Source organism: Peromyscus californicus, unplaced genomic scaffold, assembly GCF_007827085.1.
Source record: "Peromyscus californicus insignis strain IS unplaced genomic scaffold, ASM782708v3 Scaffold_12__1_contigs__length_115047231, whole genome shotgun sequence".
Lineage (NCBI taxonomy): Eukaryota > Metazoa > Chordata > Mammalia > Rodentia > Cricetidae > Peromyscus > Peromyscus californicus.
Genome location: NW_026294413.1, coordinates 93,336,607 through 93,350,506, shown reverse-complemented (window position 1 = coordinate 93,350,506; position 13,900 = coordinate 93,336,607). Strand labels below are relative to the sequence as shown.

Here is a 13,900-nt window from a genome sequence, read left to right as displayed (position 1 = left end):
GTTTGTGCAGCAGCTATGATAACTGTTACAGATTCTACTGTTTCCAATAAATGTATTTTTTTTTTTTTTTTGTCACTGTGACAGAAGACTTGAAGAAAACAACTCAGAGGAAGCAAGTTTTATTTTAGCTTATAGTTTCCGGAGGTTCTGGCTCTGCTGCTTTGGGTCTGAAAGGGAGAACATCATGGTGGCTGTAACATGTGGCAGGGATTGATGGCTCACCATATGGTGACCAGGAAGCAGAGAGAGAACGTGAGCAGCCAGGGAAAGCCATTCTCTTCAAGGGAAGGCCCAAAGTGACTTACCTTCTCCACCTAGGGCTCACATCTCAATAAGACATGAACTGGCAAATCCATCAGTGGGTTAATACATTGATTAGGCCAGACCCTCAAGATCCAGTCACCCCTCAATTAGCCCATCAGCCAGCTGGCCACCAAGCCTTTAATACACCAGCCTTTGGATCTCAACAGTACTTCAGATCTCAACAGTAACAATTCCCAAGACCCTCAACATCCAGGTTTAGAGTACTCAGCGATCCTGGCTAGACACACTGCCACACACCACCAATCAAGTGCCAATAAACATATCCTTAGTGAGGACAGTGGTGGGTGCTGTGCCTTGAATTGTCTTTGGGACTTGTGTGTTTCGCATTACGCTGGAACAGGCAAACCGTGTCCAAGTCACTACTATCCTTCCACCTGGTCCCAGAGCCTGCAGAGAAGGGAGGGAGGCTTCATCATAGCTGTTCACTGAGGAAGTGGCACAGGCAGGCAGGCAGGGGGCATCCCTGCTCCTTGTCTCAGAGACAGAAGTCCTCACGTAAAAGAGACCCAGCGCTAGGCTTCTATGTATTGCTGCTGTGTTGACACACTCAGACAAGCAGAATCTCCACATTGCTTTAGGATTCTTTTCTCTCATTACTAATGTGACTGATGCTCTAGGTCACTGTGATCCACTTAGAAAACGTAGAAACCAGAGTTTATGGGAATCAACACAAATATGACTTTTGCAGTCTGTCCCCTTTTTCATAGTTTTAGTTTAGTTTTCTCAGCAATATTTTTTTTATTAACTGAATAACCAAACTCTTATGCCTTCAGATGCCAAATCGATGGATCCAACCACCTAAGAATCAGAAAATATTTTTGAAGCATTGTGTCTGTTCTGAGCTCTTGCAGGCTCCAAGCCTCACTCAGGTTTTCTCTAGGCAATACAGTCCAACAACGTAGAGAGTGCTGGCATTGTATTAAGTATTAAAAATCATCTAAAGATGACTTAAAGCAACAGGAGAGATAGGAGGGACTTGAGCATCGGTGGCATTTGGTAGCAGTGGTCAGAGGTTCTGGAAACATCCCCAAGGATACAAAGGGATGACTTCACCCAATCCTTTTGCTAGCCCTAATAGCATGTACTAAGCACACAAGGAGGAGTACATCGTTCATCTACTCACAAATAGAAGAGAGAGAATAGACACATGGCAGATCCAATGCTTCCAATGGCCCCTCTGGAAGCACCTATGAACTTGAGTGCTGCACCAGATTACAGACTAATGCTGCCACAGACAGCTTCCAAAGACACGTAGTTGGTCTTGCCCTTTCTAGATGCACCACTGAGGTCTTGCTTTGGGGCCATGTGCCCTGATGAGCTGCCACCCGGTGACTCTGGCTGTCATTGTCTCTCACATTTCACCTCCAGCCTCTCTGGCTTTCCAGACAACCTGTTATTCATCATTTGCAGATGGAGGTGTATTTACTTTCTCAGTTATCCACCCACTGGGAGTGACTGTACATCATCTAGCAGGTCTTTAAAAAGTTCTCCTAGAGAAACAAAAGTTCCCCTTGTCTCAAGTGATCGATGGATTGATAGCGTCAAGGCATGAGGGATTTCTTAGTCATGAGTAAACACGAATGGAGCCCTCTCAGGGCTAATTTAAATGGAAGAGCAGGTAATAGTTCACTTGGGCTCATTTTCTAGTTTTTAAAATGCCATATCTTTTCTAACAGAATCAATTTTTAAGCTATTAACCCAGCTCTCTTTAGACATTTTCCTTGTGGTTTGGTTTATTCTGGTTGTTACTTAAACCTCCCCAAAGGCAAGCATCAGATCAGATTGTGGTATGTGCTCCAAGGCCCCCACTGCAGGGACTGTGGAGGTTTTAGTGGGGGTGATGCTTGGGAAGGGGAGAAGTTTTGGGGTTGCCTATGCCAGTGTTGACACTGTGTCTCCACATATCACCTCATAAACTTGACAGTGGGACCTCTGAATTTCACCTGTAAAGGATACAAGAAAAACAAGTTTATACAGCCTGGGATAACTCTTTGTTATCAGTCTGTGTTGTGATACTCTACTAAAAGACTTGAGGCGTGGTTACCTTATAAAGAAGAGGTTTCCTTAGGCTTATGGGTCTGGATGGCTGAGGGCCCATATGTGGTGATAATCTTCCGGATGGCAGTCTCAGGGTGACACAGGGCATCATGTGACAAGACACAGGGAGTGTGTGTGTGTGTGAATGTGAGTCTTCTCATCTTTTTCTTTTAAGGTCAGCACTCAGTCTTTTTGCCCCGATGAACCATATGCTAGTAACCACCTCCACAGGGCCCCTCCTCCACACCCTCATGCCCCACAATGGGCAGTAAACTTTGCGTCCTTGGGAGGTACAGTCAAACCGGATTCACGTTGTAGGCCCTCCTTACAGTGCTGGCCATCTTGTGCCACGTTGCAAGGGAGCCATTGGCAATAGCTGTGAGAATTTAAAACCTCACTTGGGGCCTCCCGTCTGGTTCCTAGAACTTTATTCCTCATGTGTACCCTTCAATTCAAAGTGACAGTATGTGCAGTACGAGGGTGGCTGTCGCAGCCCTGCATATGCCAAATATTTGAAAGTAAGCTTAAATTTGTGAAAAATTGGTCAAATAAGCTGTGCTGGGATAGTCTGTAACTATTGGTGAAAGTCAGACGGGTTGACACGAGGCTGTTAGGAAGGCGCCCCAGGGGGGTCTGCTCAGGGAAAAGACTAGCCGTAACTGTGGAAACACGTTGCTTATGTCATGTCAGGAGCAATGTAAAGAAAGCCTTATTTGCATTCAGAAGACCTTTGGGAGGCAGACAGCCATTCCCTGATTCCTGGCCTGGTCCCCCTCGAGTCCTCAAAAACTCACTGTAAGATGAAACATCCCAACACCACATGCGCCGAATCCACCAAACGACAATCTGATTGGATTTGCTGCAAAGCCCTGAGTGCCTTTCCCATTGGCCCCACCAGCTCAGACTGTCACTGTGTGGACTGAGCCTCAGCATGGGTTTGCTGGAACAAACTACAATGCTGGTGACTGTGGCCAGATTTCTACTTACTATTTCCTTTTTTGAGATGGTCTCATTTGTAGTCCAGGCTGGGCTTCAAAAAAGCTTCTCAACTAATCCTCCTGGCTCAGCTTCCCCAGTAGCTGGGAATATAGGTGTATGACACTTTCCGCCTTCAGATCCACCCCCGCGTCCCCAACACATGCATACACACACACACACACACACACACACACACACACACACACACACACACACACCTTCCTTGCCTCAGAATTTAGTACTGGCATTTGCAGGTAAGTGCCACATTCTGTCTTTGTGTTAATGTCTCCCCGACACCCCTGCCCCTGCATACTTCAGTGTTGGCATTACAGCTGTGTGCCACCACTACCTTTTGGTTAAGCATTTGTAAGGATGGTAATACCTGGAGAAATACTGACTTTGGCCATATTCTTAGTTCCTTTGGGTTTTATTCATCATTCATTCGTTCATGCTAGAATCTGAATCATTGTTCACAAGTCAGAATCCCTGGAAAGCTAGCTAGGATCTCCATGTGGATATGCTCTCAGGAAGTATTTTGGAGTGGGGAAGTCAAGGCTGGCCTGGTACAGCTATAATGCAATGGCTTCAGCCGATCACACACAAGTACTGGCTCTGAATTGAGACAAAGGGGCCCTAGCCTCATGACTCCATGTTGACCTGTTGTTAGGGGCAAGTTGTCACTGGGAAGAGATATGACCCTGCCCCATGTGCTCCCTGTCAGTGAAGGAGTGTGGGCTGTGGTCCAAGAGCAAGAGTCTACATGGACGCTGAACATCCTATATTCACACTTGTCTTGGCTTTGTGGAGACAGCAGTACAAGGCTTGCATTTTGGACGTAACTGGGTTCGACTCCTGCCTCAGCTACTCATTGGCTATTACCAGATAGTCCCTGGACAACTGCGTGTCTTCAGTAAAACTGGCCTCATTATGAACTGGGGAATGCTTTGTTTGTTAGGGGGCTTAATGTAAGGGAAAGGACTTAGGAACTACAGCAGTGAATCCCAACAGATATATCCATAAAACATTCCCCAAAATAAAGGCTCAGAGAACATTGCAAAAGAGGGGCCAGAGACAGGCAGGGAATGCTGAGAGCAAGAGAAACAGTCTTCCCCGGGGAAGAGCACACCAATTGGTCATCCAATATCAAACGTCAGCCCTGAAAACATGCACATACAAGTGACCTTACACAGACTGAACAGGTTGTATTTAGGAATATATATGTATATACATACACATCCCATGTATGTAATAAAATTTAATAGCCAAAAAAGGCCTCAAATTTGAAAGAGAGCAAGGAGGGGTATATAGGAGTGTTTGGAGGGAGAAAAGGGAAGGGAGAAATGGTATAATTATAATATTTGTTGGTTTTTTGAGACAAGGTTTCTCTCTGTAACAGCCCTGGCTGTCCTGGAAGTTGTTTTGTAGACCAGGCTGGCCTCACACTCACAGAGATCCATTTGCCTCTGCCTCCCGAGCGCTGGGATTAAATGTCACCCAGATGGCTTGATCGGGGTGGTTGTGTCACTGGGTAAGATCAAAAACTACTACACAGGGGATTCAGTGTAAGTGTGCCACACGGGTTGTGATTGCGATAGTGCGGCCTGTCGTTATTTCAAACCACTACTGCTGTCACTTCCAGGTGTCCTGTGAGTGGCTGGGGACTGGCCCCCTGATCTTCGCAGGAAGCATAGGCATGTTTCACACACCTACAATCTGACTCTAGCACGCTCTCTCCCTGCAGGTGTCCCAGAAGGTCCCCCTGGTGATTGTGCAGGGCCACCTGGTCTCAGAAGGGATCCTGCTCTTTGGCCAGCAACACTTCTATATCTGTGAGAATTTTACCCTGTCTCCCACAGGTGATGTCTACTGCACCCGCCACTGCTTATCCAAGTGAGTTCTCTGCTTCCCCCTCAGATTCCTCCAGCCCTGCCTCCTTTCGATCCCCTCTCTTCCTCTCCTACTGTTTACTGAGGACTTAGAACCTGTGGCCATGGCTGTCCAAAGCCAGCTTCTGGGCTGGGTAACATGTTGCATGGCAGCCCCTCATGTCTCTATTTCCAGGAAATGTATTGTAGCGCTTGAGGACCTCCCTCGGGTTATTTAGATAACAGACTTCAATCACATCAGGTTACGCGTTCAACAACTGGCTGGCTGGCCATCATTCTACATGAGACAATGGCTGCTGGCCCTTCATGCAGAGGCATTTGAGTGCCCTAGCCAGCACAGACAGGCACACTATCATTCCGGAGCAAAACATACATGATGCAGGGGCATTTACGTGACCATACTTGGGAGACATCCTGGTACTGATATGATGAGGGGGGGCTGCCTGAGGATGTGGCTAAGATCTAACAATGGGTAAGATTTGGATAGGACTTTTGAACCATCATCCAGGTTCAGGTTGGGTGACACACATGTTATCCCAATACTCAGGAGGCTGAGGCAGGAAGATCCCAAGTTTGAGGCCAGCAGGGGCTACAAGTGAGAATCCAATCTGGAGTAAACAATACAAAGCAACCAAATGAGGAAAGAAACTGGAGTCTCCCATCTTTACCCCAACTAGGAGCAGACATCGCCAGCAGGAAATCCTAAGGCCCTTCTGTAGCGACAAATGTTTGGTCTTTCAGGATTCGACTAGCTCTTACCGACCACTCTGTGCTCAGGAAGGACATCCATTCAAATTCAAACTGACAGTGTTTTGCAGGTTGTCAAGTTGTGTGTTTTCCATGGCCCTTGCTCTTAATGGACAGAGAGTTTTTTCACTGCGGGTTGCAAAGGTTCCTATGGTGACCAAGTAACTTCTTAGCCTAGTGACTTTCAAAGTGGCCTACCCCAGAGTCACCTGGAGGGATCATTAGAACAGACTTCCGGACTCCGCCCTCTCTCTAGTTTCTAATTCAGTAGATCTAGTAGGATCTGATATCTCGCCAGCTCCTAGCTTAGGCTGATTCTGTAGTCACGAGGGACCATACTTTGAAAACCATTGTTTTTGAATGTTGGCAAAGAATTCAGTATTGACTTCCCAATAGTAAGAATTTTAACTCCCAGTTGTCATGATCTCCAGCTTGTATCAGGAAGCTGGAGTTAAAGGGTGTGTAGAAGGGTGTGCCAGCCCACCCAATTTAGATTAGGGTCGAAATTTGCTTTATTATATTTGCTGACCTCCTCTCCCCGCTAATTTCCATCTTTTATTCATATCGAAACCTCTCCTAATACTACAAGTCTTTGATGCTTTTCCAAAGCTGGAGGAATATAATTAATACTTGGCACACTCATCCCATCTTCTTGCTCATGTTTTATGGATACTGATCAATACGGACAGTGGGTCTGCAGGCTGGTCTTTGTAAGCTGATGGAAGCTCCCTGCTCTTTCTAGTTGCTCAGCATGCCCATGTAATGACATGCACAACCCACCGCTTCACGCTTCATCTGAGCTTGGATTGAACTGGCCTTAGATAAGATCCTATTGATCAGCTACGCTTTGTTTTAATCATCAAGTTTTCTATCCCTGCAGTTGTAAGAGAAGCCCAGCAGTCAGGCATTTTGATTTGTAATGGCAAGAGTGACTTCCTTGTCCGGAAATATACTTTTCTAGAATTCAGGCAGAGTGGAATCAACTGACTACCTTTGGGTATCTCCAGGAAATTGCCTGGGTATTTTTAGTCACCCGAAGGAAATGTTTGTTAATCAGACAGCCATCCCCACCACACACACACACACCTGCCTGATCTTGTCTATGGCCTGAGAAAGTGCTGGCACTACTAGAGAGGCAGCTCTCCCAGCCAGGCTCACAGATCATGTCAGATCAATAGGGATTAAGCCTATTTTGATCTGGAGACTAAGGAAGATACATAAATAAGCCTGTTAAAAATAAAGCCAGGCCAACCCTGAAATGCTTCTCTAAAAGCCATCAAGTTGAGCACAGCTGAGCATTAAACCTTGGAAGGGGCTCACTGATGCACCATAAAAACATCCCCAAATAAGCCCAAGAACACTGTGAGTGCCCCATCACTGGACTTAGGCATCTTCTGCAGAACTGAAGAAGCTCCTGAGAAACTCTTAGTTATACTGGGTTCCCTCCATGGCTGGAAGTTCAGGGGCTGTGTTAGCTCATTAGGGTTGTCAAGAATTAGGTGGCCTAAAAGAACCACAGAATTTTATGATTACACAGCCTTACAAGCCAAAAGGATGGATCAAGGTGTCAGCAGGAACCCACTTTCTCAGTTGCTCATGGGAAGAAGCCTTCCTTTCCCCTCGGTTTCTGGTGTCTGGTCAGTCCTTGGAATTCCTTGGCTTGTACACAGTCATCCCACCAGCTACACGGCTGTCTTCTCCCTCTGTCTTCACATCGTCTTCCTGTGTGTCTCTGTGTCCAATCTCCCCTTTTATGATGTCATCGGTTGTCTTGGATTAGTGCCCATTCTACTTAAGTGTATGACTTCTGTAAATGTCCCATTTTCAAATAAAGTCATATTTGACATAAACAGATCCCTTTAGAAAGTCACAATTCTACCCCATTAACAGTGGCATCCACTGGAACCTTAGTTATTAAACCCAATCCTCCTTCCATGTCCATGGGCAGTGTTGAGCATCATTTCTCTGTTGAATTCAATTCTGCAAAGTTGCTAAACATTCATCTCATGCTTGGTAGCTCCAAAAGACACAAAGAGATGAGACCACTGAAGAGTATACCATCCCTGAGAGATTCTAGCCATAAATTTCAAGTATCATTCTGACAAAACTGACTTCAAATAGGAGCAAACTGAAGGATATTTTATTTTGAAACTTACTTCAGCTGTCAAAGTCCAGGCCACTCAGTGTCACGACTACCATTTACCTGACACAGTGGATTTCCCTAGTGTAACTATTAAAAGTTACACCAAGGTCACTCTAGACAATTTCATATGTCAAGATGGCTGCCAGGAAGTAGAACTCTGGACAGCATCCTATGAACTGGTAACAACATCCTATGAATAGGTGTAACAACAGGTCCACCTATTGATGAACAGGGACCAAGCTCCTCCTCCTCCTCCCTTCCCATTCACCCTGGAGGTCTGAGTGCTGATTTATTTAGCATGATATGTAAGATGAATTGTTACCCAAAGCACCCAGTGGCACCTGTGTGAATATTGTCCCTGATGTACCTCAAGTTGAACTTCTATCAATGAATTAAACAATGGATGTAGTTTAGCTTTTCTGAGGATCCATGACTGTCGATTCTGTCCTATATGGTTACGCAGTTCCGGTAAGCGTGAGAAAATGGCTGTTTCTTTTCTCCCCAAAGCCCTCACCATACTCCAGTTCATTTTTCCTCAGGCTGTCCGTGTGTCACAGATGTCAGTTGTGGAATCTGTAGCATGGCGTAACTGAAAGGAAGGAGATGTGGAAGAGCTCCCTGAAAACTCTGGGGCGAGCCTTTCTGCCTCCAAGGACATTGTTGAGTGAGCTTGGGTGTAAGAGTCAAGAGGACCTGGGTTTGGCTGCAGCAGCAAAGTGTAACCTTGGGGAAACATCACCTCTGGCCAGTAGCTTCCAGATTTGTAACTGGAAAGGACCATGGCGCATGCTCAGGGGAGACTCGTTTAGGATCAAACACGGAATGGGGAAGTACTGAGCAGCTAGGGCACATGACAGTCACGTAGCAAACATGCATAGGGCTCAGGGGAGGATAAGGGGACAGAAGCCACAAGCAAAAGCCTCTGCCTTTGCCCAGCCTGCACAGGAGATGCTGAACAGCTCTGTGGAGGACCTTTAAGGTGTAGCAGGTGTTTTCTGTGGGTCCCATAGCAGGGGCCTGTGGGGGCACAAAAAAAGATTAGTGGTTGTCATTCCCACCAGACCTTGACCTGGATGCTGTTTGGCTGAAGCCAAGGTGGGAATTAGAATTATCACCATTGCCCCTCTGGAAGTCAGGAATATTTAGAAACAGCTCAACTTATACCCGCAATGGCACCAGAAATGCACAATGGGTCTCAGCCAGCAGCAGCTTTGAATTAAAGCCTCATGGCCAAGGCTTCCAAAACCAAAACCACATTTCTCTCTGATTAGCCCTACAGCGATGTGGCTCGGAGCAGAGGGTCCAGGAAGGCTGTTCTGAGAAGGGCCAGGAGGGGTGGTAAAGAGCCTGGGTTTGCGTCTTTGAAGCTGTCTGTAGAAGATGCTACCCGGAGAGTTCAGGCTTCCATCCTGTCCTGCGGGAGCCTTCTACTGGACATGAAAGTCCGAGCTCTTCGCAGTATGGAACCTGGGCCACTGAGAAGAATAGAAACTCCCGCCAGGTCTGTGACAGTCAGTCTGACTTCTCTTAGCTACAGAATGATAGCATGAAGGCCTCATGGGCTTCACTGGGAGCTGACACCAGGGGGAGGTGAAGCAGTCTCCTCCTCCGTATCCCCATCTTGATCAGGGTTCCCTCACCTCTGGCCCTTCTAAGCTTGTAACTGGACTGTGAATTTCTGTAGCATTGATGTGCAGGACAGGTGTTACTTATCTTAAAGGGAAAATTTATCCGAATGGTCAGAAAGTTTGTGATGGTACACACACAGTTTAAGATAAAACAAAGTCTAAATAGATGCGGAATACTGGCTACATGACCTAGATTTTCAGAAATGGATGTGTCTGAAAAGGGAGTTAATTTTACTTCCCAAGGCCCCATATGTGTGGGTGCTGAAAGCTCCCCTCCCACCCCAAGATGAACTGGTGACTGAAACAACAAAACGTCCTCTTTGGGAATGAGTATTCAGACAGATCTGAGGTTCTCTGCCCTCTCCACATCCTTCAAGGATGCAGGATCATTCTGAACCTTTAGACAGATGACAGGTAGAAAGCTTCCTGAGATCTCTGTGTGGTCCCATTCTACCTTCTGGGTCCTACAGGCTACCCCTCCATGTTGTAGGAGGTGGGACTCAGGTTGCATGTGGCTCTGCTCTGCTCTTTGGTAGGATGCGGGTTGGCCCTCCAAGGGTCTAGCTTCAGAGAATCTAGAAGGTGCTCCCTTCTTTCAACCAAGCCTGGATCTTGCAAACTCAATGATTTCCAGTTAGTTCTTTCGTCCATGTGATGACACGGTGTGTCTTCTAATTCAGTGGACTTCGATCTCAGATAAGCGCATCAAACAACTCTGGGTGGTCCATCTGAAGAGCTTCCAGGGCCACTAAAGATGGAGAACTAGGGAAAGTGGGTCCAAAGTACCAAAGAGCCATGTGGTATAACCAGTTTTCAGACTTCTGAATGCAGGGACTGTTCTCACACACTCATCCCTGCCCAGCACCCTGGGTCAACATGACTCCCTGATGAGGCTGGCACTCAGCCAACTCTTCGAGGGCAGAACAGAGTAGATTTCTGGCCCTCGGCTCATCAGATCAGCAGAGGCCAACAGAACAGCAGGCCTGACTACAGCCCTTCTGCAGTGCAGCCCTGAACAATGTGGGGCCAGGAGAGGGCAGTGGGTGGGAGGAGCCTATCAGCGCCTTCTCCTGCGGCTGTCCATAAGTGTGCACCACATATCGTGTTTCCTTTTCAGCATCAGCGACCCCTTCATTTTCAACATGTGCAGCAAAGACAGGTCCTCTGAGCATCACTCCTGCCAGCGCCATGCCTACAGTGACCTCAGAGAGCTCCGGCAGGCCCGCTTTCTCCTGCAGGTTAGTTGAGGGGCTCTGACCCACCCAGGGTGTAGGGGGTGGTTTGTTCATCATGACAGGTGAACCAGGCATCATCAGAGATACCTGTCTGTGACCCCTCTTGGCTCCTATGTACAGCTCAGGACTCCTGTGGAGAAACCATGAGTATCATTTCCCTGGGCGTCATCTGGTCCCTAACTGACTTGGAGCTCTGGCAGCCTCTACAGGCTCTCCAGCCAGGCCATTGACTGCTGGGCTATTCTTGCTCACTGGTCTTCTGGGACTCAGCATCTTTCCTGTGATACAAAACTGCACTGGAGATTTAGGAATTTAGGGGCATCACATAGAGCTGGTGATCCTGAACACCTGTCACCAGTCCCCTCTCCTGGCTTTCTCCAGAACTTGCCTAGCTCTGAGCTCCTCATTATCTCCCAGGCCAAGTGATTTAGGGACCTGATGACTTTCTCCTCTGATGTACCTCCCAGAGCCTCCCTACTGATTACAAGGGCTCCTCATGTGCTGAACGCAGATGGAGAAATGAGTTCAGCCATGCTCTCTTGCACTGCTTTCTTTCTAGAACATTCTATTTAGAAGCATCACCTGCCGCTTGGGTAAAAGGAAGAGAGCTCTGGGGCTCAGTGGCTTACACCCCAACTTATTGCCATCAGTCTGACCTCAGCAAGGGCAGGGCTGCCTCCCAGGCCTTCGAGGCAACTTCAGGACACAGGGAGACGAGAGCCTGGTAGGAGGAAAGGACAGGGCTTATCCCTCACCCTCTCTGTAGGTTCTGGAATAGTTCCCAAGGACAGAGAGGAACACTATTTGACTTGGAAGAACTTACTAAGGGCTCCTTGGACTTGTGGCTTCATTTGGGGTGTGTGGAACACTTTGATTCCTCATGGAAGCCTCCTGCCGGAGTCTCATTATTCCCCAAAGCTGAAGCTCAGGGAGGCCTTTCAAGGGAGGAAATTCTAGAGTTCCAGCTACCCTGGCGGCCAGGGTCTAGGTCTCTACTAAGTCCTTTTCCTCCATTGTTGCTACTTTGCCTGAAGAATTTGTTCCTTATTTTGTCTGACCTGAGCTCTTTCACAAGGAGAGGAGGAAGTGAGGAGGCAGTGTAAGGAAGACGTCCCCACCAGGAAGCTCCTAGGCAAGGTGGCTGATCCCGAGCTTTGTTCCCACTCTGGCTCCCTTGGTCACTTCTCCAGGTCACCTCACCCTGCAGGGATAGGCAGCCCTGCCTTGCCTTTCCCACACTGCACATACAGCACTGAGCACGTGGCAGACGCATAGAACCCTTCCTGAATTTCTGTGCTTGCCTCCCAGATTATGAGCATAGCAAGTGTTACCCTGAGTGGGTTTCCTCTGTCCCAGGAAATAGCGATTGCTTCCAGGTGGTTGTGGAATTCAGAGGTGGGGGAGCATCTGTGTCACCAAGGGGCAGGTTGGCTGATGAAGAAGTTTTTATTATCCAGTTCTGGGTTCTCCCGGGAGAGTGACAGCCTGCCCCTCTAAGGATCTGAATAGGCTGTAACCTCCAGGGATTGGATTCCATCCTCTGTCTTCTCGGTATTTACATTTCTCTTTGCAGCGCTCTAACATGCCTTGGTAGAGGTCTTGAAGGTGCCCATACAAATACCTCTCCTGCTGGGAGACCTGGGCTGGGAGAACTTGCTGGCCACCAGGAGAAGCAAGTGGTGCCTGCTGCTGGATGCACAGCCCCAGACCCAAGTCGGCCCTCCATGTCCAGGCTTCAGTCTCTCTGGACCTCCCTCCAACCCCGGAAATTCTCTCTCCCTGATGCCATGTCTGGCATTGTGGTGTCCCTTATTCCAAGTCTGTTAAAGGCATAGCTTGGGACAGAGGGAAGGGAGAGAGAGGAGAAGAAAGGAAAGAAAAGAAAATAGCAGAAGGAAAAGGCAATAGAGCCATGTAGAGTTTATTCAGGTATGACAGTGTGCTGCCACATCTGGATGACTCGGCGACATGGGTGTGGGAAAGCGCCTCATCGTAATATGTCTACAGATGAACGTGCAGTGGTGCTCAGATGGAGAGTCAGCCCAACTCCATAGCTTCTGGGGTTTCTAGTGAGCTGATTCCTGCTTTAGGAAACAAAGCCTATGACCCAGAGATGTCATGCAATTTCAGTGTGCAACTGAGCATGCTCTCCCTCTGTCTGCTCTTTACCTGTCCTGCAAATGAAGCCTTCACTTCCTGCTTCATCTGCAGGTGTTATCTGTGGCCACACACCCCACCTCACCATTCATCACTCATCTACCACCAAGGCCTTCACATTTAGAGAGAGGTCTGAGCTGGGCGGTGGTGGCACACGCCTTTAATCCCAGCACTCAGGAGGCAGAGCCTGGTGGATCTCTGTGAGTTCGAGGCCAGCCTGGGCTACCAAGTGAGTTCCAGGAAAGGTGCAAAGCTACACAGGGAAACCCTGTCTCAAAAAAACAAAAAAACAACAAAAAAAAAAGTAGAGAGAAGTCTGAACTGACCATAAGGGTTTCCTACCACAGAAACCCACATGGCAAATGGCCACCTGCTCTGTCACTCACGAGCACCTCAATTCCAGGAGTCATCTTTCCTCATAACAGTAGTTTCTCTGTATAGGACATCGCCCTGGAGATCTTTTTCCAAAATGGGTATTCCAAGCTCCTAGTGTTCTACAATAACGACCGGAGTAAAGCCGTCAAGAGGTAAGGGCCTGACAAGTTCCCGTTTCCAAGAAACCGATCCTAAACCCTGGGCAGAGAAATGGAGATTTCCCACCTCTAGTCTCAGGGAAAGACTTCCCAAGTCACAGCAGCAGAATTTAGGTGAGGTACAAGTAAGAGCTTCCTGACTTTTGAGACAAAGTACAAAGGAAAACAGAGGAGCCTCATCTCTGTAGGCTGAGGCAGCAGGGCCGCTGGTGACTGAGGGGAGGAGCCATGC

General features: G+C 47.8%; 1 protein-coding gene across 1 annotated transcript in view; it reads left to right on the top strand.

Moving 5' to 3' along the window:
• Positions 1–13,900, top strand: part of Wdfy4 (WDFY family member 4) — a 249,625-nt gene that overhangs the window by 169,337 nt on the left and 66,388 nt on the right. Inside the window, exons 44-46 of the mRNA XM_052733905.1 lie at positions 5,081–5,229; positions 10,861–10,981; positions 13,577–13,662. Of these exons, the coding sequence (XP_052589865.1) occupies positions 5,081–5,229; positions 10,861–10,981; positions 13,577–13,662 (356 nt within the window). The remainder of the gene's footprint in view (positions 1–5,080; positions 5,230–10,860; positions 10,982–13,576; positions 13,663–13,900) is intronic.